The 24,076-nt window shown below is 50.6% G+C and overlaps 1 protein-coding gene across 3 annotated transcripts in view; it reads left to right on the forward strand.

Annotated features, from left to right (window-relative positions):
* Actn1 (actinin alpha 1) overlaps positions 1-24,076 on the forward strand; it is a 92,841-nt gene that overhangs the window by 52,614 nt on the left and 16,151 nt on the right. For all 3 annotated transcript variants that reach the window (XM_026385148.2, XM_026385150.2, XM_026385149.2), the window contains exons 3-8: positions 1,550-1,669; positions 8,634-8,720; positions 10,471-10,558; positions 11,282-11,360; positions 14,345-14,426; positions 17,180-17,265. In XM_026385148.2, the coding sequence (XP_026240933.1) occupies positions 1,550-1,669; positions 8,634-8,720; positions 10,471-10,558; positions 11,282-11,360; positions 14,345-14,426; positions 17,180-17,265 (542 nt within the window). The remainder of the gene's footprint in view (positions 1-1,549; positions 1,670-8,633; positions 8,721-10,470; positions 10,559-11,281; positions 11,361-14,344; positions 14,427-17,179; positions 17,266-24,076) is intronic.

Consider the following 24,076-nt stretch of genomic DNA (forward strand, 5'->3'; position numbering starts at 1 on the left):
CAAGGTGCGGTCCCTGGACTATGCACGCCAGCGTCATCAGGGCTGCTTGTTAAAATCCACATGCCCGGATCCCAACCCAGGCCTCCTAAACCAGCCACTTGGAGGTGGTGGGGTTGGGGGGACTGGAGATCTACATAGCAACTTCTCTGGGGGATTTTGTGCTGACTGAAGTTTGAGAACTGCTGATGTGAGCCCAGGAAGCTCTTCCCACCCTCCAGTGTTTAACCCTGGCCTCGTCCTCTGTCCTCGTGGAGGTCTGGGTACAGCGAGTGTGCACAGCTGGGGAGTGGCCGGGAGCTCAGGCATGGCAGGACCCAGGGCTGGGCATTAGCAGGAGCAGCCGTCCAGGGAGGGAGCCTCCTGAGGGCAGGCAGTGGCAAGACCCTGCTGGGCAGTGGCCAGGGCCTCAGGAGGGTCCCAAGTGAGAGGCCCTCAGCTGTGCTTTCCTAGGAGCGGACAGCCCAGTCACATCTCAGCAGGAAGTCTGTCTCTTCTAGAAGCTGGCAGGTGACCACCGACAGGGTGGGCCGGGCCCACTGTCCCAGCTGTAGTCCCTGTGCCCTCAGCCAGAGCTGCCATGCTACGCTGGGGCCAGGCTCTAGGATAGTGATCTAAGCCCCTTGGGGTCTTTGGCCCCTCAGGGTTCTGAAAGCCGTGTCCCCTTTCCCTAGGTATGGCCATGTGCTTACACATTTTCCAGATCCTTTCGGGAGGTTCCTGGTTGCTCTCTGTCCTGGGATTGAAGTGTTCTTAACGGGATATCTGCAGAATGGGTTTTCTCCTCACTCTGCTGCACCCTCTGACCTGGAAGCCTGAGCGGAAGAAACTCCTCTGAGTGGAGGCTGGAGGAAGCTGGGGCAGAGGAGGGGAAGTAGGGTGGAGGTTTGATTGGCAGCTGAGCCCTGGGTGCTCACAGGGAAGCAGTGTTCTTAAATGGGGAGGGGATGCTATGGTATAGATAGCTCCATTTCGCCACCAGGGACTTCTTCTAAATGCTCTAGAGTGACCTGGCCATAGCCTCAGAGTTCAGGGCCTCTGCTTGTGCTGTTCCTTCTCTCTTTATCACCATTCCCTGCAGTGGTGGCCTGGCCATAGAGACCTCGGCCTCCCCTGACCATTCCTCAATTCCTCCTCTTGGGAAGAGCACCGACCCTTCTTGGTATTTGTCCATAGTGTGTCTCTGGGTGTCTCTTTCTTTAAGGCCTGGGAGTCCTTCTGGACTATAATTTTATAAAGGCCAGAAACTGTTTGGCTTGCCCCCTCCCCCATATCCCCAGCACTGCATCCAGCTGCTTGATTATATTGGAGGCTTAATAAATAGATGTTGAGTGAATGCAAGCGGTTTCCATCTGAGTAGCGGAGGAGAGCAGAGGCAGGTGGCTTCTCCCTCTCCCCGCCTGCCAGGTGACATTCCCCAGGTGCTCAGAGGCATGCCCGCACAGGGACGCCACCTCAAACACACGCACCTCAGGTGAGGGGTTACGAGGGTAGCCCCCAGTCCTGGATAATCTCATCTCACCTCCCCTTTCTTTCCTTTTGATTCAATCAGGCGAACGCTTGGCCAAGCCGGAGAGAGGCAAGATGCGGGTCCACAAGATCTCCAATGTCAACAAGGCCCTCGATTTCATAGCAAGCAAAGGGGTCAAACTGGTGTCCATTGGTGCCGAGGGTGAGTAAGGCCTGATGTCCTGTGCACCCCAGTTTCATTGGTGTTTTCCGCCCTGACTCCCAAGTATCACTTGGCCTTTGGAAGCAGGTCCTCTAGCACCTCCATCTGGCCAGCCTGGAATTCTTCATGTAAGGGCAGCACTTTTCTTTCTGGCTCAGCCCCGCCCCACACCAAGGATTCACACCCCCTTTTCTTTGCAACTGTTCCTGCCGCCCCTCTGCCAAGTCCTTGCACTGTGGAGTCTGGCAAGGTGGAAAGCTGCCTCCCTCTACTTTGGCCTCACCACACTTTGCTGCCTGCTATATGTGGCTGGTGGGAGCCACGAGGCTCCATAGCCCTTGGGGAGATGGTCTGATCCCCCAAAACACATTTTTTAAAAATGTTTATTTAGTTGTAGATGAACACACAGTATTTTTATTTATTTTTATATGGTGCTGATATTGAACCTAGTGCCTCACACATATGAGGCAAGCACTTTAACCACTGAGCTACAGCCTCAGCCCCCCGAAAACACATTTTTAATAGCATTTTCTTGCAGTGTAGCTTCTTGGTTCTTTTGCCATCACTTTAAAAAATCTGAATCCCCCCCAAGCTTTTTAAACGACTCTGAGCATGTTATTAACAATTAAAAGGAGGTCGCGTGAGTCCTGGGGTGCCTTGCAGTGGCTCTGCAGGATTGGGGTAGGTTGAGGCAGTTAGAATATGCTAACCAGGGCCCTTCATTGATGTACCCCTTGGACTCAGCAAGTATTTATTGGGCGCCTGCTGTGTGAGGCAGAGATCTAAAGATGCATACAGCACCGCCTCATTCATTCACCCATTCATGATACAGCTGTAGCTGAGAATCAAGCATTCACAGGGTGGAAAGTGCTGGGCTGAGGTCTTTAACCAGCGATCCCACTTAGTCCTCACGGTGACCCTCTGAGGTAGCTCTAGTTATTATTCTCTTTTGACGGTGAGAAAGTGTGCATGCAGAGGTTACATTGCATTATGTAGGTTGCCAAGCCAGAGTGCAAATCCAGGTCTGCCTGATACCAGAGAAGGGCCCCAGAGGGACCAGTCCTTGGACAGAGTGGGGGTCTTGCTCCTGGTAAGCCCACAGGAGCAGATCTCTTCTGGATGATGCTCAGAGTCCCCTTTCTTTTGGAATGAGGGCTTTTATGCTGAAATCCCAAATTGAGAAACTTCAAGATGGATCAGCAAACTCTAGTGCATGGGGCTGAGTCTGGCTGACACGGGTTTTTGTAAATATTGGAACAGAGCCACACCCACTGTATGCGTGTCATCTGTGGCTGCTCTCAGGCCACAATGGGTAGTTTGCTACCAAGACCATATGGCCAGCAAAGCAAAACTATTTCCTATCAAGCTCTTTGCAGAAAATGTTTACCAACCTCTGCCCTAGTCAGAACTCGGCTAGGGCCGTGTCTAGTGGACCCTGAGCATCCCCTCAGATGGTGGTGGAGGGCTCAGGAAATATTCAAAGCACCTGCACATAGCCGAGTGCTCTCTTTTGTGATCGGGAAAATATTCTTGGCCATTTAATAAGAACAAAGGAATTTGTTGGGGGAATAAAAAACTTGGCAGAAACTGGTTTAGCTAACCATGCACGGAAAGCCACATAGCCGCACTCAGTGGCCTGGTGCCAGTGCTCCCCCCCAAAGAAGGGAGGCGGGGGACTGTGAGGTGAGCCGGGGCGAGTGGAAGGGGTAGGTGGGGACTGTGGTGAACTTGAGAGAGCAGGGCAGACGCCACATAGATCTAACCAGTCATCGCGGGGTTGGGAATCCAGGTCTAGCGCGGCAGGCTCCTCTGGCTTTTCAAAAGAAGCCAGAAATACTGATTTTTAGAGAGGAAAAATTGGCAATCCACTAGAATAAGAAAAAATATTTTTTCTTCTTTTTTTTTTAAAATAAAAGACTCCGAGAGGAGAGGATGGAAGCGGGGCAGTGGAAGAGATGTGTACTTTCTAATACCCCTGGCTGGGCAGACACCTTCCATGGGCCATCTCCTTCTCCCATCATGCCAGTTTGTAGGATGGGAAGGACCAGCCACATTTTACAGTTGAGGAAACTGAGGCTCAGAAAAATTGCCAGAGAAGAAGAGTATAGTCAACGGGGCCCAGGCTCAGACCCAAAGTGCTCAACCAGGTGGGTGGGCTCCAGAACCCAACCTGAACTTCTGGTCTACCTCAGTAATGAAGGGGCAGGTCAGGTCCCAGCAGAGTGACCAGGAGCTGAGACGTGCCCTGGTGTGGACTCTGATCTCGCCACCTGTCCTGTAAAGTCCCTCCCCTGGCCGGCCCTGGTGTTCCAGTTCCCTTGACACAGGCCTAACGTGAGATGCTCTTTATCTCCCCACTGCCCTCGGGAGCCAGTGTGTCCAGCTGAGGCTTCCTGGTTTGAATCATCTCCTCATTTCAAGCTGAGCCCGAGGACCCTGTGGGAAGGGCTGCTCTGCCAAGGCAGGAAGCTAGCTTAGCCGCCCAGTGAGTTTGTTTTTTAATGAAATGAGGTTTGCTGCTGTAGAGTATGAAGTGAAAGGCAGTGGATGGGGTGGCCGGGAATGAGCTCTCCTGGGGCTAGCGCGGGGGATGCTGTCACTCCTCCTAATGGAGGAGCATCCGGAGCTAGGAGCAGGCCCAGTCATTTGTTGTAAGAGCTAGACCCTCTGGTCCACTCTACAGTGCAGAACCAGGCCCTGCCCTATGGACAGGTAGACTCTGGACAATGCTTAGCCTTGGGGAATGGAATGAGTGCTCCTCATTGGGTCCCTGTGCCTGAAGGTGTCCAAATGGAGGCCAGAGGCAGAACACTTCCACATGTCAGGCAGAAGTTAGAATAGATGTTTAAGAATTCTTCTACCATTCTATTTTTTTTTTTTTTTTTGAGAGGGGTGACCAGTGATTGAATTCAGGGGCACTCAACCACAGAGCCACATTCCCAGTCCTAGTTTGTATTTTATTTAGAGACAGGGTCTCACTGAGTTGCTTAGTGCCTGGCTTTTGCCGAGGCTGGCTTTGAACTTGCAATCCTCCTGCCTCAGCCTCCTGAGCCGCTGGGATTACAGGCATGTGCCCCACCGCGCCTGGCTTATTCCACCATTCTTGATTCTAGAATGTTTGGACTTCATGAGTTTGAGTTGCGGCCTAGGCGAATGGTTGGAATTTAACCAGGGAAAGGAACCAGAGAAGGATATTTTAAGATCTTTGGGCAGAGAAAACTTGATGATGGTTTGGGTGCTGAAGAGTCTGAAGATAGTCTTGATGATTTAGCATCTGTCAGAATGGAGGGGGCTGTGGGTGCAAATAACAAAAGTCTTGGTCTGAAAAGTGGTGGCCCTGGGGTTCTAGTCTCTGTAACATGGGATTTCTGCAGCATGATTCACTCTGCTTTCTGAAGGTGGATAGGCGAAATGGAGCCTATGAGCAGCTTGGGAACGCACCCTAGACCAGGAGCGACACTCACACGGGGCTGGCCGCTGCTTCTCCCACAGGGCTCGGGGAATCTCTCACGTGGTTTTCCTGCAGTGCCCAGGTGTGGCTTCGGAACTCTCTGGGTGCAGCCTCCTGACATAAAGTGCCTGTGAGATGGGTCACCTCTGCTGCCCAGGCACAGAGGCCTGGGAAAAGGATCTCCCTTGCTGAGGGGTGGGAAGGGGAGCTTTCGGGAGAGTTCTGCTCTGCTGGGACATGGGACAGGAGCCGGTGGAACTGGGCTGGAGAGGGCTCTTTAATTGAACTTACCTCACTCTGTTTATCCCTTGAACCTCTGTTTTCTGGTGAAACAACTTCTTTGGTATGAAAGAAAATTCAGTAAACCAAGGTCCGTTGGGGGGGCTCTGAAGAAGAGGAGAGGAGTAATTAGGACCCCAAAAAAGCCACTGGCCCCCTGGGTGCTGGGAGTGCTGTGGGGAAGACAAAGCTGCAGGCCCTGAGCTCAAGGCCAGCGGGAGGCCAAGGTATTTGGCCTTCTAGCAGGGGGACAAAGGGGCAGGGGGACAAAGGGGCGGCAGGACAAAGGGGTGGAGAGTAGGGGCGGGGAGCTAGCACTGCAGCCTCCACCCCTGGAAAGGCCCAGCTGCAGGGTTACCACTTTTTCTAAGCTTAACAAACAAACAGAAGCCCCTCATATTTGATGAAATGGTGTCCGAAAGTTTTATTATAAAGATTTTTTTCCAAGTCATTAAAAACTCATGAATGTGATGTTTAAATGGCTGCTTTAACCATCTGTTTGAGCACAGCTGGGCTTCTTCCCACACCTGGGCCCTGCCCTGGAAGAGACTAAGTGTTTTGTTCTCAGGGGGCCGATGACAAGAATGTATCACCTTGGCCCACCTGCCCACTGTGGTTAGTGCCCGCTTGGTGTCCATGCAGCCATCCGATCATCAACAGATGGAGGGCTTTCTCAGTGCCTGGCACTGTACTGGGCTCCAGGTAGTGATGGATACAAAACCAGGAAAGACTCCTGACCCTGTGGAACTCGCATTCTAGAAGGGGAGAGAACATTCAGACATGTGACTGTCAGGTGGAGAAAAATGAAGCAGGGAGTAAAGTGGGTGGTCCAGGAAGGTGTCAGTGAGCTGACCTGAGGACAAACCACTGGACCTCCAGGGAGGGGGAGGGGAGGGCAAAAGGCCCAGCCGCCAGACCCGAAGGGAGGGGCGCCTCTGCCCAATGAGGGGCGCCTTGGAGCAGAGCGCTGGGCTCTGGGGATTTACTATTGTACTCTGTGCATTCACACGGTTTCCCCTTTGGGGCTGTGATAAGTAACCAAACAACAAGCTATTTAGACAGAAGCCTCACTCTGCCTTTCAGGTCATGGGCCAGGGATAGATTCCTGGAGATAGAATTTCACTGCCCAAAAGCTGAACAATTCTAAGATGCTTGCTTCTTGTGGCCAAATTATTTCCCAGCAAGTCTTTTTTTTTTTTTTAAGCCAATTTACCCATGTAGCTGTAATGTGATAACCTTGTTTGTACCAAGGCCTGTGCCTGTTTTTGAAGTTTGTTTTTTAACTTTGTTAATTTAATAGCCGGGAATATGTGTTTTATTTGTTTTGAGTCCAAGTGAGATTCGAAAGTCTTATGAATTGGTTATTTGTAGTTTATGTTTTGTGATGTGTCTGTTTAATGTCTTTTACCTGTTTTATCTATTGAGAGTTGAGGCTTTTTTTTTTTTTTTAATGAGTTTAAACTCTTTAAATGTTAGAGATGTTAAACCATTGGAAAGTGTGATTTTTTTTCTCTAGGACTGGGAATTGAACCCAGGGGTGCTCTACCACTGAACTGCCCAGTCCTTTTTATTTCTAAATTTGAGACAGGACCTTGCTAAGTTGCCCAGCTGGGGTCTAGCTTGCAATCCTCCTGCCTCAGCCTCCCAAGTAATTAGAATTACAGGCGTGCACACCATGCCCAGCAGAAAGTCCATGTTTTAAAACATCAAAGCTGGGTGACTTGGGCTTCCCTTAGTGTGTCCTGTCAAACACTCACTGTCTGTGCTACTTGTTCATGAACGGCGGCATATTTTTGCTGCTCTCTCTCTAACCCAAGGCTTTGAACCTGGCATCTGGGACTCTAATAGCAGGAAGAGTCACATCCCATCCCATGTCTCAGGTGGGCCCAGCACCCAGAGGAAGACCCTCAGGGTTGCCCACCCCTTGGAATCCACTGTGGCCAGCCACTGCTCTGAGCTCTGTGTCTTGGTGGTCATGGAGCAGTGTGTGGCGTTGACCTTGCCTTTGAGGAAGGGCTGAGTTCTTAGTGGAGCTTTCTTGGTGGGAATCCACACTGTAAGTAAGGAGTTTATGGAATACAAACCCTAGTGAACATGGGCAGAGGGAATCTGGACTCCCTGAAAATGACCCCTTTTGTGGGCCTGTTGTCTTTCCTAAAATTTAACTAAGTGTACCTCAACATGGGCCAGGTTATTGCACCTGTTCAGCTACCAAGACCATAATGAGCTCCACATTAGGCTCCTGAAGACAGGGCTTCTTTATGCTTGAATGCCCTGCCTTTGGGCATGATGAGGGGGAGAAAGAGAGAACATTAATAGAATTTATGGCATTTAAGAATCTAAAAATTGTTACTTAGAGTAAATACAGCGGCTTATCTCTCTGAGTTGAGATCTTAAAGCTGTTGCGTGATTTATAAATAAAAATTTAATAACCTAACTAATGGCATTATAAATTTGATTTTTGAGTCATTAGATCATTCAAATGGTGATTGGCAAAACCATGTCAAATCTGTGACTTTCTGTTGCTCTTAGTGGCTTTCCGTGTGCGGATGGTATTTTAAGAGCTGTGATTGCCCAGAGACCCCCAGCTCACAGGGCTGCTGGGACATCATCTGTGACATCTGTGACAGACAGCATAGAAACTCAAACCCTCTTTGTCAGGCCAGAGGCACAGTGCAAGGGCTAAGGGCACCCCCGCTTCCCTGTGGCCTTTTCTGATGCTGCATCCACTGTCTCCAAGTAGAATCACCTACACCTTCCTTGTGCCTCCAATAGACTTCTCTCCTGGCACCTGTTGTGGTCGATTGTGCTAACTTTAAAGAAAAAAAAACAAAAAACAAAACCTCCCATTAAGACTAGAAGAGTAGAGGCAGGGGAACTAAGGGGTGGGAGAAGGGGAGTGAAATTGACCAAATTACGTTATGTGCATGTACAAATATGTCGCAGTGAATCCCACTATTATATATAATTATAATGCACCCAAACCAAACCAAACCTCCTATTAGGGACTGGGGTGTAGCTCAGAAGTACAGCATGTGTTTAGCACGTGAGAGACTCTGGGTTCCATCCTCAGCACTGAATCAATAAATAAAGGTGTCTTCTTCTTTTTCCTCGAGAAGTAGGGCTGTGTGGTCTTTGATTCTTAGTATCACATGGAGTGACCCAGGAGCTCAGGGAATGTTAATTCTTTCCTGCTACAACCTATCCTAACATGTCCTGTTGCTCTTTCTCTAGAAATCGTGGATGGGAATGTGAAAATGACCCTGGGCATGATCTGGACCATCATTCTCCGCTTTGCCATCCAGGACATCTCTGTGGAAGGTGGGTTTCTGCCTCGTTGCCAAACTTGTGTCTCTCCCCGGCCTGTGTGTGTCTTCCTCCCTGGGATCAGCCAGGAGAACTCCCTCACCCCACCCCTACCCGCCAACACCACGACTGCCGTGACACTGGATTACAGGCTGTGTCCTGGGCTTCTTACCCATTTCTGCTTACCCATATCTGTTCTCTCTCCTAGTCTATGATGAAAAGTATGAACTATTTGAGATGCTGATTCCTATAGGCATGTTGGGCCAAAACTTATGGGATACAGCAAAAGCTGTCTACGAGGAAAGTTTATAGCAGGAAGCAAGTACATCAAAGGAATAAGCAAGCTATAGGCCTGTTGGCCCCATGGAAACGCCCCACTGTGAAGATCCCAAGTCTGCTATAGGATACTGTATTGGAAGCCCTGCCTGGCCCTTGGGTGGGAAAAGATGAGGACTTGGTTCTCCACTTTGCTCCCACAGCACCCTCTGGTGGCCACTTTTCAGAAATTCAGGGCCTGTCCTGGTCTGGGACAGTGATCTCTATCTAAACTTTTGACTCCACATTCCAGCACTTTTTGAACTTTATGTCTGATACGCCTGTGTTGATTTTGCAACATTTATGCATTGCCATGCACATGATAAAACACATGCACCCAAACAAATTTTTAAAAAGTGATATGGAGATAATATTTCTAAAATATTTTTAGTTCATATTAATGGCATAGAAATCTTAAAAAAAACATTTTTATTCAAAGGAATTTCTTAATGAAAATGATGTGGATTGAGTTGCATTGTTATGCGAATCTTGGTTCCACACTAGCAGTATGGGGGTCTAAGTTCTGTTTGTATGCAATGGTAAGGGCTAGAGTTGGTGAATTGAATCACTTGTTAATGGTAGTGGCTGTAAATCCATTTTACCGATAGCCTTCTTCATGCTTTTTATTCTTTTGAGTGGACTTTTTATTATTTCCCATTGAATCATTATTTTAATCTTGTTATATAGTCAACGAAAAAGCTTGAACCAAAAAACATTCACCTTGCCAAAGTTTTGTTCTTGTTTTTGCCTGAATTATAATTTTTCTAGGTATGCTTTACCATCATTTTGAAGTCCATTTTGTGAGTCTGAAGTAAATGAGGTCAACTATGACCCATTTCACTGGATACCATAACCTGCAATTCACAAGTGTGAACACAAGGGGGCAGTGTGCAGCCTCTCAGGTGTTGGGAGGTCCCTGCGTCTCCTTAGATGCCTGCCTTAACTTACAGCTAGGTGACTTTTTCATGCACACAACAGCAGAGGGCAACACTGCAATCCATGCAGTAAATACAAAGAAACCTTGTTTTTTTTTTTTAGATGGAAAAAAGAAACCTGAGTAAGAATCCTCAGGCTTTCTTCTGGCTCTTCAGGCTACATGATTGTGTCTGGAGGTTCCTGGTCCTTTAGATTTCCCGGACTAATCCAGTGGCTTCCAAAGTGATTGCCTGACAGGCTGCTGACTTTTCTTGTATCCCTACCACTTTGAATAATGGGAGTGGGGGAAATGCCTCTGAATGTCTCGTGGCTAGCTTGCTTCCTACATCGCTCTTCTATTTCTCAAATGACTTCTCAGATTTGTCAAGGAGAGAGAAGTGATGGCCGGGCGTCTTTCCTCCTTGGTAGCAGCAGGGTTAGAATCTAGAGGTTGCAGTGGGGCCTCCTGGAAGCCAGCGCCCCTCCCTCCCCTAGATCAGCCCATTGACTCCTCTGCTCGTCCCCTTCCCTACAGAGACCTCAGCCAAGGAAGGGCTGCTCCTGTGGTGTCAGAGGAAGACGGCCCCTTACAAAAATGTCAACATCCAAAATTTCCACATCAGGTGGGTGCCAGGGGCAGGGGCTCCTGCAGAAATTGGGCTGCTTCCATCAAGACCTCGTAGGGCTGGGGCTGTTGCACAGTGGCAGAGAGCTTGCCTAGCACATGTGAGGCCCTGGGTTCACTCCACAGCATCCCATAAAAATGAATAAATAAAATACAGGCATGCTGTCCATCTACAATTACAAAAAATATTTTAAAAAAATAAAAAGAAAAGAAAAGAAAGACCTTATAGGCCCCCTTGGTCACTCAGTCTCAGCTCTAGAACAGCTGAGGCCCTTGAGGAGGAAGTAGCTTTTCTGGGAAAGAATGTTCTGCTGTCCCCTTGAATCTCTTCCCCCTCCCTGCAGGGCCTTGGACAAGGCCTTTGGTTGATATGTGTTACTAGGAATATTCCCAAGAAAAATGTCTAGGAATTCCCAATCTGGGGCTTCAGGTCAGCAGACTAGGGCCATGGACCTCCATTGGGGGGAGGGATGTGTGTGAGTGGTTTATCTCAACTTGCCAACCCTCCACCAAGGCCTGACCTCAAGTTGCCTGGGATTATGGCACGAAGGGGTCTCTCTGGCCTGCTTTGTTTTGTGCTTTGAAGAGTTACATATTCTTCTTGAATACAGGAGGCTCCTCCTCTTGGTGCTCTGCTCTGGGGTAGGGCTTGGTGGCCCCTGTTTGGCCACGCTCTGCAGACACCTTCTCACCAGCTTGTCCCCCTTTTCTCTCCCGGCAGCTGGAAGGATGGCCTTGGCTTTTGTGCCTTGATCCACCGACACCGGCCTGAGCTGATTGACTACGGGAAGCTGCGGAAGGTACATACACTCACCTGACTTCGTGCCACCAGCCCCTGATCCCCTGGCCTCCAGCAGCTGGGGACAAGGCTTAGGGAGGGCAAGACAGGGACTGCACTCTGAGAGTGCCGGCTGAGGGATGTTGGCCCTGAAGGCTAGCCGGACAGAGCCCCATCTAGAGGCGAGCAGCAAACCACCCTCCCTGAATCTTGCTGCCCAAGAACCAGCATAGTGGTTAAAGGGCACTGGTCGTGACCTTGGTGAGACCTGTCATGAGCATCTTGGGAAAGGCCACTTTGGGAAAGGCTAGCTCGGGAGCTCTCCTTAAGCTTCTGGTTGGTGGTCTAGAATGGAATTGGAATTGGAATGTCACCTGTGCTGGAATCTCTTGGTGAGGGGGCTTAGGAATGATTGCCTTATGTTTCTCACATTCATCTTGATACCTAGAAGGCACAGTGTTCCATAAAGACCCCACCTTGCCTGAGCCCCAGGAAAGGACTGTGGCTAACCAGTGGCCAAGCAGGGCTTGATGTTGCCCCGGCAACTTGTGGTGGTGGCAGGTCCCCTGTTCTGGGGGTGTAGGTGAGCAAGCCACTAGGGGGCTTCTGTGAGGGAGGAAAGGAGGAGATTCCCGTTTTCCATTTGTCTGCAGGGCCTCGGGCCTAGGAAAGGCCTCTCTGCAGAAGGCCATTGGCCTGGCCCTGTAGGTGGCCTTGTGCACGGCTGTCCAGCAGCCTTTCCCCAGCTAACCTTTTGGGGAGAAGGTGGATCCTAGCTCACTAGATCAGCTGCTTTGAAAGGGAAAGAAAGTCCATTTGAGAACCCCCTGGCCTGCCTGGAAACTCTGTGCCCAAATCAAACAGGTCCAAGGTGGGAAACCCTACAGTCAGCGACGTTTTCTTTTGAAGGCGTCATACATGCCTGCTTCCTGTTGCGCTGCTGCACTTTGGTGATGGGCGTGTGTGTGCCTGTGCCCCTGTGGGGGGTGTGGGCGTCAGCAGTCAAGTGAACACACAGCCGTTGCCTGCTGTCGTATAGAGAGGGGTCTGTGCTGTCCGTGCCTCTGAAGTCCCATCCCTGTCCCAGAGGTCCCATCCGTCTTGGCTCGTTGGGAGTCCAGGGGTCATCGACTGGTACCCGATAGTGCTCTTCCCACCCTCTGTCCCTCTCTGGGTCTGTTGACTTGCCCTGGCACATTCAGCCCTTTTGGGCCTCCCCTTCTCTTTAGCTCATCACTGAAGTCCAGCCCAAGTCCCAGCACAGAGCCAGGCCCAGGGAACAGTGAAGGCCTTTTGGAACACACAAATGGCCAGAACCCACTGGCCCTTGGGCACTGGGGACAGAGTCCAGGGGCTCCAGCTGGGAAGCTCTTTTTTTCTGGCCCTGGCTGTGGGAAGGCCCTTTGGCGGTCCCACATGGGGCAGCTGGGGCGCACCTAAGCCTGTGTGCTGGCAGCCGATGTGCCAGGCCCAGGTGGAAATGACCTTCGCCGTTTGGCTGTGTTTTTATCATCCTGGCTGCTGTCAGAGACTTTCCTAGAAGGACTCTACTTGCTCTATTTTGAGCAATGTCTTCATCTCTTTGTTGCTTGTGATTCTCATCTGAGTAAAACAGGGAAGCAGCCCTAGACTGGCAGAACCGGCCCTCTTAGATCAGTCTCAGGGAACAGCAGGGGAGTGGGGACTCTCCTCATGAAAGGTTTGGTTTTTTTCACCCCATACATTAAAGTTCTTTAAAAAAAAAAACCACAATAACAAAGAAACAACTAGCCAGGTGTGGTGGCACACGCTGTGATCCCAGCAGCTCCGGAGGCTGAGGCAGGAGGATCCCGAGTTCAAAGCCAGTCTCAGCAATTTAGTGAAGCCCTAAGCAGCTAAGTGAGACCCTGTCTCTCAATAAAAAATAAAAATAGACCTGGGGATATGGCTCAGTGCTTGAATGCCCCTGAGTTCAATCACCAGGACCAAAAAAAAAAAAAAAAAAAAAAAAAGAGCCCCCCAAAATAAAAAACAAAGTTATGGTAAAATAAATACATAACATTAAAAAAAATATTTTTAAGTGTGCAGTTCAGTGCCCTTGTATACACTCACATTGTTGTGCAAACATTACACATCTAAAACTTGTTATGTTGCAAAACTGAGATACTGTGCAGGGGCCCCTCACTCTCGCCAGCCTTTTAAGGCTGAGTAATATTCCATGTGTGTATGAACCGTGGTCCACTTTCCCATTCCTCTGTTGATGGACACTTGGCTTCCACCTTTGGGTTCTTGTGAATAATGCCTCTGAGAATGTGAGTGTGCACATATGTCACCGGGACCCTGCTTTCAATTCTTTGGGGTTGTGCCCACAGAAGTTGGAATTGCTGGATCATATGGTCTCGCCACAAAGTGGCTACATCTTATTCTATTCTCACCATGATGAGGTTACATTCCAATGCACAAGGATCCCAGTTTCTCCTCATCCTGCTCAGTTTCCTGGAAAAGTTAGCAGAGGTAGGAGTAGTTTAGAAGCTGTGGCTATCTGAAGAAACCCCAAGATTTCATGAAATAAAAACAGGAAAGGGCCCTTGCTGTCCCCCTAACTAGCCACAGTTAAGATCTCCTAGCCCAACTCTTGAGTGACAGATGGAAAAACTGAGTACTTGTCACTTACCCATGAGTCCCTCTGGCTGGTGGCTGAAACCAGAAGCCAGGACAGCCGATACCCTGCTCCCAGCATGTACTTCTTAGCAATTCTTTCCTATCCTGACTCAGGCTACAGGCAGGTATTCTCACTTCCCTGGAAAAGAAAATGAAGCTTAAGGAGGAAAGAGACTGTTTTGAACCTCCAGCTAGTGACCCTGGTGATGAGGCCAGCCTTGTCCACCCACGGCTGTGCCCTGAGGTTGGAGCCTGGGAGGGGCTGCGGGAAGGCCCCTCTGCCCCCCAGTTTTGGTGGCCTCCCAGGGGTGGCCTGTGACTTGTCATGGCTTCCCTTATCACTGTTTCCTCCTCTTCTCCCTCTAGGATGATCCACTCACAAACCTGAACACGGCCTTCGATGTGGCAGAGAAGTATCTGGACATCCCCAAGATGCTTGATGCTGAAGGTAACAGTGTTCTTTCCCCTTTGGGACCTCTGGTCCTTTCCAGCTGCTCCCCAGGGGCTAAGAGGGGCCCCAGCAGCCTGCAGCAGGAAGGGAGAAGGCCTGGCCATCTGGGACCTCATTTGAGGATCCCAGGAGTTGCCCGCTTATAAGGGTTTCCCTGGCTTCCTGAGGCCCAGAGGGAGAGGTGCTAGTCCGGCCACCTGGGTGGAGACAGGTCCAGGGTTTAACACAAGAACATCCTGATCACTAATAGGGTCCTGGGGCTGGAAACTCGGTGCTCCCTGGCCACTGCACCCAGCTTTCTGCCTCATACCATGCCCAGCAGCTCTGATGGGTGGTGGGGGGACAGAAGTTGTCAGGTGAGGGGAATCATGGGGGCCCGGGAGGCTCATGGCTGGGATCCATCTAAGTCTTTGTTTCTGCCCTGGACACAATGGCCACTTTCCTCTGGGCCTTCCCTGGGCCCATATGCTCAGACGCCATCTTGAAAGTGCCTGCTTCATGTCAAGAGGTTGGAAAAGGGATGTGAAGGTTGTCCCCTTTCCCTCTGTTCCCTGCCCCCAACCACCAGTGACATTTTAAATTAAAAAAATGGTGCCGGGCACAATGGCTCACACCTGTAATCCCAGCAGCTCAGGAGGCTGAGATAAGAGGATCATGAGTTCAAAGCCAGCCTCAGCAAAAGTGAGGTGCTAAGCAATTCAGTGAGACCCTGACTCTAAATAAAATATAAAACAGGGCTGGGGATGTGACTCAGTGGTCGAGTGCCCCTGAGTTCAATCCCCAGTACCAAAGAAAAGAAAGAAAAAAAGTAAAAAATTTGATGAAGGGGACTGGAGTTGTGGCTCAGTGGTAGAGCACTTGCCTAGCATGTGTGAGGCACTGGGTTTGATTCTCAGCACTGCATATAAATAAATGAATAAAATAAAGGTCCATCAACAACTAAAGACATTTTTTAAAAATGTCATTAGGAAAAATCTCAAATGTCTACAAAAACAAAGAGAATAGTATAATGAACTTCTGTATATCCATCATCCAGATATAGATTATTAAGATTTTGTCACTTTATTTTTCTCTTTTTATTTCTGTTTTCTTTATTGACATATATTGAGTCAGATCTCAGCTATTGCATAACTTCACCACTACCTCAGAATACATACCTGGAAAATATTAATATTTTCTAAGGTAACCATAAAATAATATTTGTATTTAGCAAATTGACAATAATTTCTTGACATATCTATTATCTAGTTCATAATCAAATTTCCCTAGTTGTTTAAAAGATGTCTTTGAAGGGTTAAGGATGTAACTCAGTGGTGGAGCCCTTGCCTAGCACCCACAGAGCCTTGGGTGCAATCCCTGTACTGGAAACCAAGAGCCAAGAGTTGTTTTGTTCTAATTGGGAGGCACACAAGGGTCAGGGGTGGCATTTGGCTTTGCACTTGGGATGTCTCTTCTCTGCTCACTCTGTCATTCCTCCCATTGAACTTCTGGAGGTAGGGGCCTGCTCTCCTATGGAATGTTCTGTATTCCCAGTTTGTCTATTGCTTCCTGGGGTTACGGCTTTTCTTTTTTCCCTGCCTCTTCCATTCCCATCAGCAGTAGGCCAGCTAGGTTCTGGCTGGGCATTTTGGTGAGAAGACTTCGTGGTCCTACAGGATTCTTTTTGCGTCTTATTGGGAGGGGTGCCGGGTGCTTTTTATTTTATTCATTCATACATTCATTTATTCATTTATTTGCTTGTTCTTTTTAGTTATACATGGCAGTAGAATGTATTTTGACATATTACACACATGGAGTATAACTTCCCTGAAAGAACGATCAGGGCTTGCCATCGGAGAAAATGCCTGTTTATTGAGGATCAGCTCTGCATATTTATAGAGCCAGGGGTGGTTTGACAGTTATGACAGTTTAATGGTTGAAGGGTTTGACAGTTGGCATGGGGTGCTTTCTGATTGGTGGGTAAGGATCATGTGAGCCAGCAGGGCTAGTCTGATTGGGGGGTAAGGATCATGTGAGCCAGCAGGGCTAGTCTGATTGGTGGATAAGGATCATGTGAGCCAGCAGGGCTAGTCTAATTGGTGGATAAGGATCATGTGAGCCAGCAGGACTAGACTGATTGGTGGATAAGGATCATGTGAGCCAGCAGGGCTCACTATTGGGCAACTCTTCTTGGGGGATGGGGAAGTTAGTCTTTGGAGCCGGGACGACTCCTAACATTCCCATTCTTGTGGTTGTGCATGATGTGGAGTTACCCTGGTTGTGTATTCATACATGAACACAGGAAAGTTATGTCTGATTCATTCTACTCTCTTTCCTACTCCCATCTCCCCTCTCTTCCCTTCATTCCCCTTTGTCTAATCTGGTGAATTTCTATTTCCCCTACCCCACCCTTATTGTGAGTCAGTATCCACATATTAGATAGAACATTTGGCCTTTGGTTCTTTGGGATTGCCTTATTTCGCTTAGCATGATATTCTCCAGTTCCATCCATTTACCAGCAAATGCCATGATTTCATTCTTCTTTATGGCTGAGTGATATTTCATTGTGCATATATACCACATTTTCTTTATCCATTCATCTGTTGAAGAGCACCTAAGTTGATTCCATAGTTTAGCTTGTGAACTGAGCTGCTATAAACATTTGATGTGGCTACATCACTATAGTAATCTGATTTTAAGTCCTTTGGGTATTTGCCAAGGAATGGGATAACTGTCACCTGCTGGCTTTAACTCCCAATTTTTCTTGACAGACATCGTTGGAACTGCTCGGCCTGATGAGAAAGCCATCATGACTTACGTGTCCAGCTTCTACCATGCCTTCTCTGGAGCCCAGAAGGTACCTGGGGCCCCTGCTCCTTCCATGCCCAGCACACCTCATGCCGGACCCTGAGCCCTGCCCTCCTGCCTCTCCCACCTGCCTGCCCCGTCCAGTGCCTGGATGGATGGCCTCGTCTCGTGGGTAGAGTTAGTCCTGGCTCTTAGATGGCGTGTTCTCTTTGGCTTGGCTCCTCTCCCACCCTGCACCTCTGCCCTCTCCCTTCCCTTCTCCCTCTCTCTTCTTCTCCTGTTACTGAGAAACTCAAGAGCTTCTGGGCCTTCTGGGACCAGCCACCTGGTGGAGGCAGGAGAGGCTGCGTGTGCGATGTCAGCCTCCTGAGTGGTCCTGAGTGTGGGGAGTGGGCTGCCGCCCTCCAGGTCCAGCTGTGTTCTTGACAGTGCCAGGACTCCCCTTGAGGACGCAGTTCTGTCCCCAGTACCTCCACTTTGCACTCTGTGTTCCCAGACAGGATTGCGACCCTTGGGAGAAAGAGGGGAGAGAGGAGGTGGGCGGCCGTGAGCCCCTTCAAATGTCCTGGGCCAGGTTTGCTCCAGGAGGCCTCAGGTGACAGCTCAGTTGTACAGGTTCCGCACTAGGCGGGGCATCAGTATGCGAGGAATGTTCCATTACTGAGGTTGGATAGCAGATGTCCCTCCCCCAGGCCTCCCCTGAAGGCCGGACCCCAGAAGAAGCGGAGTTGCCCTGACCACAGAACCCTTCTGGCTTGGGTCTGTGGGCCTGCCAGGTGCTCTGCGTGGCCCCTGAGTGGCTTGTCGTGAAATGCAGGACAGGAGGCCCTTTCCCGCCCTCTGCCCTACCCTTCGCTGATCTCCACCTGCTCATCCACCTCCTGCCCCTTTCCCTCCCACCTCCCGTTTCTCTCTCCGCCTCTTGGCTCCTGTCTCGTGCTCTCTCTGTCCGACATGGCTGTTTGGGTTTGTGCTGCTGCTGCTGCTTTCTCCTCTCAATCTCTTCTCCTTCTCTGTGCAGATGTGTAGGCACGCTAAGGCTGGATGGGAAGGCCATGTGACCTAGTGTCTCATGTCACTGCCACACCTTCCCAGGTGCGCAGAAGGTGAGCTCCCCCTCGGCCTCGCCCACCCTCCCTCTGTCCTCTCTGGACACTCCGGCAGCAGGCCTGGGGCGAAGGAGGCGAGAGAAGCTCCTCCTCCCCGCAGGAGGACGGGGTGCTCCCTGAACCCCGGCCAGGACACTTGACGATGCCAGAGGAACCCTGCCTCTGCGTGGCCCCCACATCTCCCCGTGCACCGAGGCAATGGATCCCCCAGACGGGGAGGACTATCACCCTAGCTCCTTTACCAGACCCAGCACAGTCCACGTCCCACGCAGTGGAAGCGCTTAGCTATGGTTTTCAGCTAGTCCCTTAAATACCCAAGACCCCTTTACCTCTGTCTCTCCCTCCCTCCTTCTTGCTTAAGCAAGGTCATCTTCTCAAATTCAGCCAGCAGCCAGGGCAGGGAGAAGTCTTCCTGCCTTCTCCCTGGTGAATAGGCCAGAGCCCTGCCTGATACCTCCCAACCAGGCCTGCCCTGGATGGTTGTGGAGGTTGTGTCCTACAGAAGAGTAGCTGGCCTGTGCCACAGACAATGGGGGTTTGAATATTTTTTTTTTTTTTAGTTGTAGATGGGCACAGTATCTTTCTTTTGTGTATTTATTTTCATGTGGTGCTGCCACTGAGCCACAATCTCAGCCCGATTTGAATATTCGTGACTAAAAATTATCCTGCAGATGGCAGTAAAAACATCTTCTAAAAAATCAGTGTGACCTTTTTCAAATAATAGTGCTTTGGGGAGGAGGCACCTTTAAAAAATTCCACAAAGTAACCAGATGGACCACCAGCAGCCCGTTCCTTACCTAGCTGGGCGCCCAAGGCCAACCTCACCACCTACTGCAGGCAGGACTGCCTGTTCAGCCCCCTCTGGCCGGATCCTACTTGCTTTCTTTCTGTCCCACACCCCTCTGTCTCCTTGACTTCCTCTGACCCTGCGCCCCCCACCCCACCTCCTAGCCAGGATCTGAGCAGCGTCTCTGCTTGCTGAGGTCAGGCTCCCGACCTGGTGACCACAGAGAGAGTGCCTGGCCCGTGCCCACCGGGCTGACTCTGCAGGGCCTTTCTCTCCTTCTGTCTCCTCCTCCACCTCCTCCCCTTCTTTGAGGGTTCTGTCCCGGGCTTCATGCCTGTTGACACTGGCCTTACCTGTCTCTGAAGTCTGTGTCCTGGCTGCTGCTGCTGGGAAGGGGCATGTGGTTGTGTGTGGGGGAGGGAGTGTGCATGTGTGTGCCGTGGGGCGGGAGCCACAGGGTGTGATATAGTATGGAGTGTGTGGCATAGGGGAGGGTGGCGGCCTGTTCTCCCTCTGCAATCCTCTATACCTCCCCTGTGCCCTCGTCCCGTTTACCCACCTCTGTTGCAATCATTTCATGCTGCTTTTGTTTCCATCTGAGGACAAGGTCACAAACTAGGGGTGGTGCTCCTCTGGTGTCCTGGGTGTCCCCAGCCACTTCTGAAGCACCTACTTAGAGCTAAGCAGGCAGGGGGCAGGGGTTCTCACCTCTCCTGTGGGAAGGGGATAATGGAGGAGGAGGAGGCTCTGCCTCACGTGGCCTTGGCCTTGACTGACTGTCTCGGGGGCTGGCACTGACCAGAACTCTTCCAAAACCCATGCCCACCCAGGGCCCTCCTTCCTCTCCTGCCTTTCTCTGGACAAACTGTGGATAGTGGAACTAGAAAGGCAGCAGGGGAATGCATGTGTGCGTTTGCACACACACACGTACCCAGCACATGTGCCCACACATGTAAGTGTGTTGATTGACTTTCCTCGTTAAATGGAGACCAACTTCTGTCAGGCAGGCTGGTTTTGGTGCTAACTCTCTCTTGCTCTCCTCCACTCTGGGGATTTAGAATGGCTGGAGAGCATCTCTTTGGTTTATATAGTTTTTCCTTTGAAGTTCATGGTCTTTTGGGAACTTGTTTCTGAGAATCAGCCCTAGTAGGCAGGAGCTTAGGCTGATGCAGGTGTTTCTGGATGCTTTTCTGGATGGAGGGATCCATGGGTCCATCAGGCACATGCTCCACTGCTGTGGACTTTCTCAGGGAGGAACCCCCTTCCTGCCCTTGGAGTTCATGGTCTGTCTGGGAAAGCCCTGGACATGGGAACCATCAGGCCTGAGCAGTGCTCGTTCTGCTGCAGATCCGAGCAGGGGAGGTTGACTGTGGGCTTTTCCTGAGCAGCAGCACTTAACCTTGGGGCTCAGGGTGGAATCGGGGTTCCCACTGGGAAGGGGCAAACCCAGGTGGAGAAAGGTGGCTGCAACTTGTGCAGGGACAGAAGCCCTAGAAAGGAGAGTGAGTTTGCCTTGTCTGGTTGCTTTAGAGCAGGGACTCCTGGGGGAGCCAAGGTGCAGCTGGAGAGAGGGGCTCTGCCACCCTCGGGCCAGTTCCTCTTTGGATATTTTATGTCACGTTGAGGACATTTCCTCTCTGGCCTCTACCTGCACCAGATAATTTGGTGCTGACTATGAAGGGAACCACTGGCTTGGGTTGTGAAGTTCTCCAGAGGTAACAGCCCACAGTCCTTTTAAAACTTACTTCGGATACCAAATGGAGTGTCCTGCTGTGTGTTAAGCTGGATGATAGTACAGATGGAAAGTAGGTCGCTGAAAGACATGAAAGTACAAACTGCGCAACAGGAAACACAACTTCTGGTGTCTTTTCCCTGACACTTGGAAAGCACCTTGCCTATTTCTGTGTCTTCTCTGCCCCCTGGTTGTCTGTGCTTTCGTCATGTGATCTCATACCAATCTGTCCTCATCAGAAAGGTCGGGGCATTCTGGTTCTTTGCTTTGGGGTTCCAGAGCATCCCCTCTCCTTTGGCAGGAACCAACCTGAAGTGGGACTTGCCTGGTCTTCTTTTGAAGCTGCTTCCGTTTCTGCAATTCCCCCAGGGAGTGTCTTTCCTTCCTGGGACCACCTCTCTCTCTGGCTCCTTAACTGATGCAGTCTCTCTGAGATCCCTATGGTCTGGGTGTCGCTCTCCTAACCCCATGGTGCATGGGGTTCTTGCAGTGAGGGGGGGAAAGCTAGAAAGTGAGCTTCAGCTTCCCTGAACTCCAGGCCCAGCTGAGCCGGTGCTTCCTGGCTGACCTCTTCTTACCTCCTGGGAGGGGCTTGGTGGTAACTGAGCCTGTCCTCCTACGGGAGCCACTTGACAGCAAGTTTAGCACACGCCCCCCCCCCCCCCACTCCTTTGGGCGGTGAGGAAGTCAGGAAGTTGGCAGTGAGGGTGAGGGAAGCAGCAAGGTTTCTTGTTTTTCTCTAAACATCAAGTGTGGAGCTGGGGTCGAGGCTCAGTGGGAGAGCGCTTGCCTCGCATGGGTGAAGCACCAGGTTCAATCCTCAGCACCACACACAATAAATAAACAAATAGGTAGATGGATAAATACATAGATAGATAAACAGTAAAAGTTATGATGTCCATCTACAACTAAAAATATTTAAAAACAAAATCAAGTTTCAGGTTCCTGCTTCCGGGAGGTAACAGTGCTGACCTCTGAGGCAACCCAGAGATGTTTGCCCATAGACCCTCTGTAAAGAAAGCGTCCTTTGGGGCTGGAGATATAGCTCAGTTGGTAGAGTGTTTGCCTTGCATGCAGAAGGCCCTGGGTTCAATCCCAAGAACCACAAAAAGAAAGAAAAAAAAGAAAGTGACCTTTGGTTTCATGAGCAGTATCCCTGTGATCCCCAAAGGCAGGACTGTGATTGTGTTGGTCCTGTTCTCAGTCATCCTCTCCTGCTGAGGCCCCCCTGAGAGGGACAGGCCGGGACACAGGCTTGGGAAAGAAGTTGGATCTTTGTGAAAAGTCCCCTAGAAGCCCACATGGGAATCTCCCCCAGACTTCATCCAAAGAAGCCCCAAGTGACCCTGGGGCTCTTGAGGCCCATGGACGCATGTAAAATCCCACCAACTCAGACCCCACCCATTGCATCAGTTTGATGACGTCACAGTATAGGGTGACGTCACAGTTTAGGGCAACAGAGCCCAGGATTCAGCATCCACCAGGAGGGTAGCGAGGTGCAGGTGGGCTTCTCCTGTCAGAAATCACAGCTGCAGCCGCTGCTCAGCTGGGATGGGTAGCTACCCGATCCTTTTCTGCTCATGAGGGCATTAGTGGCAGGGTCTGCGGCCACCCCACCTCCTTACGTAAATTTTAGCCTGGAGTCAAACGCCTCTGGTCCTTGCCCTCGTCCTCAGTGGAGGTGCCCTCAGTGACCTCGGGCAGTGTGCCCGCCCCAGCCAGCCTCATGGGCTTGGTTTCCATGACCCTGCTGTCTTTCTGCAACGGCATCTTATGCACAGGCTCCAGGGGGGGAATTTCCCTCCTCAGGGCCTTTGGGATTCCCCGTTATTACTCAGTGGTTCTCAAGAGGAATGATGCCAATCTAGAGTTCCACTGAGAGATGGCCATGGAAGCTCCAGGACAGGGGACAGGAGATGAGGGCCTCAGGATGACGCCTTGCCCCAGTTTCTGAAGACCTTGAAGTCTCTGTCCAAAGGACTCCTAGGTCACCCTCAAGCCATCCCCACGTTTTCTTGGTGAAGTCCCAGCCCACTATCACACCTTGCCCTGTAGCATACAGTCTCTCGATTTTGCACCTTGAGGTGATGATCTCATTCTGTCCCACCCCAATGTATACCCCAGCACAGTCACTCACAAGGCCCGTGAGTTGCGGGGCCTGCATCCTATTTGAAAAGTTCTTCACAGAAAAAGCTTCTGCGTCTTCTCCATCATTCCTGCCAGTTCTAAGAGTCCTCATTCTCAGGTTCTTCCTTCTGCCTGGCCTCAGGTGGTCTTGCTGCAGTTGAAACCCTTTTTGTGGCATTCATCAACCGGATGTGAGGTTTTGTCTTCCCTGTAAATCAGGCATCCTTTAATGGCTGCAGGTCACCTTTCTCTATATTCCCAGGGTGCATCTTTCTCCCCCCAGGCATTATCTTCTCTGACTCTGGCTGTCTTCTGCCCTGTGGCCCCCAAAGGGCATGGAGTTCACTGTCCTTCGATGTAGAGGCAGAGTATACAAGGACACAACTCCATCCCAAACCACCTAAGTGAAGTAGATCGAGGAACATGGGGACCTTGCTGGAGTTAGGCTGCGGAAGATGGGTCTCTGAGGGGACTCCAGGCCTATGTCTGGTTACCATTCTGTCCGCTTTCTTTCCTCTCAAGGCTGAGGCCTGTCTGTGGTGTTTGTGTGCCCGGTACTTAGCTTTCCCAGCAGTGACCGTGCTGGGTTGATCCCTTGTCCTGCCCTTATTATGCCCCTTGGTTTCCTGATGGGCCTAGGTTCTTGGGAGGTTCTGCAGGGATCCTTAGCACGGATTCTTAGAGGTCTTCCTATTTTTCAGCTGGCATCTTCTCCCCAGACTCCCAGATTTGAATTCCCACATCTCTAAGATCCTTGCACATCCAGACTGAGGCCCTGAACCTTTGCATCCAAGGCCTCCACTTGCAATTCCAGGATGGGTGTGCATTTCTTCACCTTTCCACCTGACCTGAGTGCTTTTTGAGTGTAACTGTCGTTGGATTGGTTTCTTCCCAACATGCATGTTGGGTCCCAGACTCAGGTCCTTCTCCAGGAGCCTGGGTCAGCCACTGAGACCATTATCCAGGCTCCCATGACCCACGAGACCTGGCCATGGGGGCTGGCAAAGAGGGTGGTGAGGAAGAAGGAGGAGGGAGAGGACTTCAGGACCTCGGAGGCTGCCTTCCATCCACAGAGAGCTTCAGGAGGAGGAGCATGGTCAGCACA

The sequence above is a fragment of the Urocitellus parryii genome, chromosome 6 (assembly GCF_045843805.1).
Source record: "Urocitellus parryii isolate mUroPar1 chromosome 6, mUroPar1.hap1, whole genome shotgun sequence".
NCBI classification, from domain to species: Eukaryota; Metazoa; Chordata; class Mammalia; order Rodentia; family Sciuridae; genus Urocitellus; species Urocitellus parryii.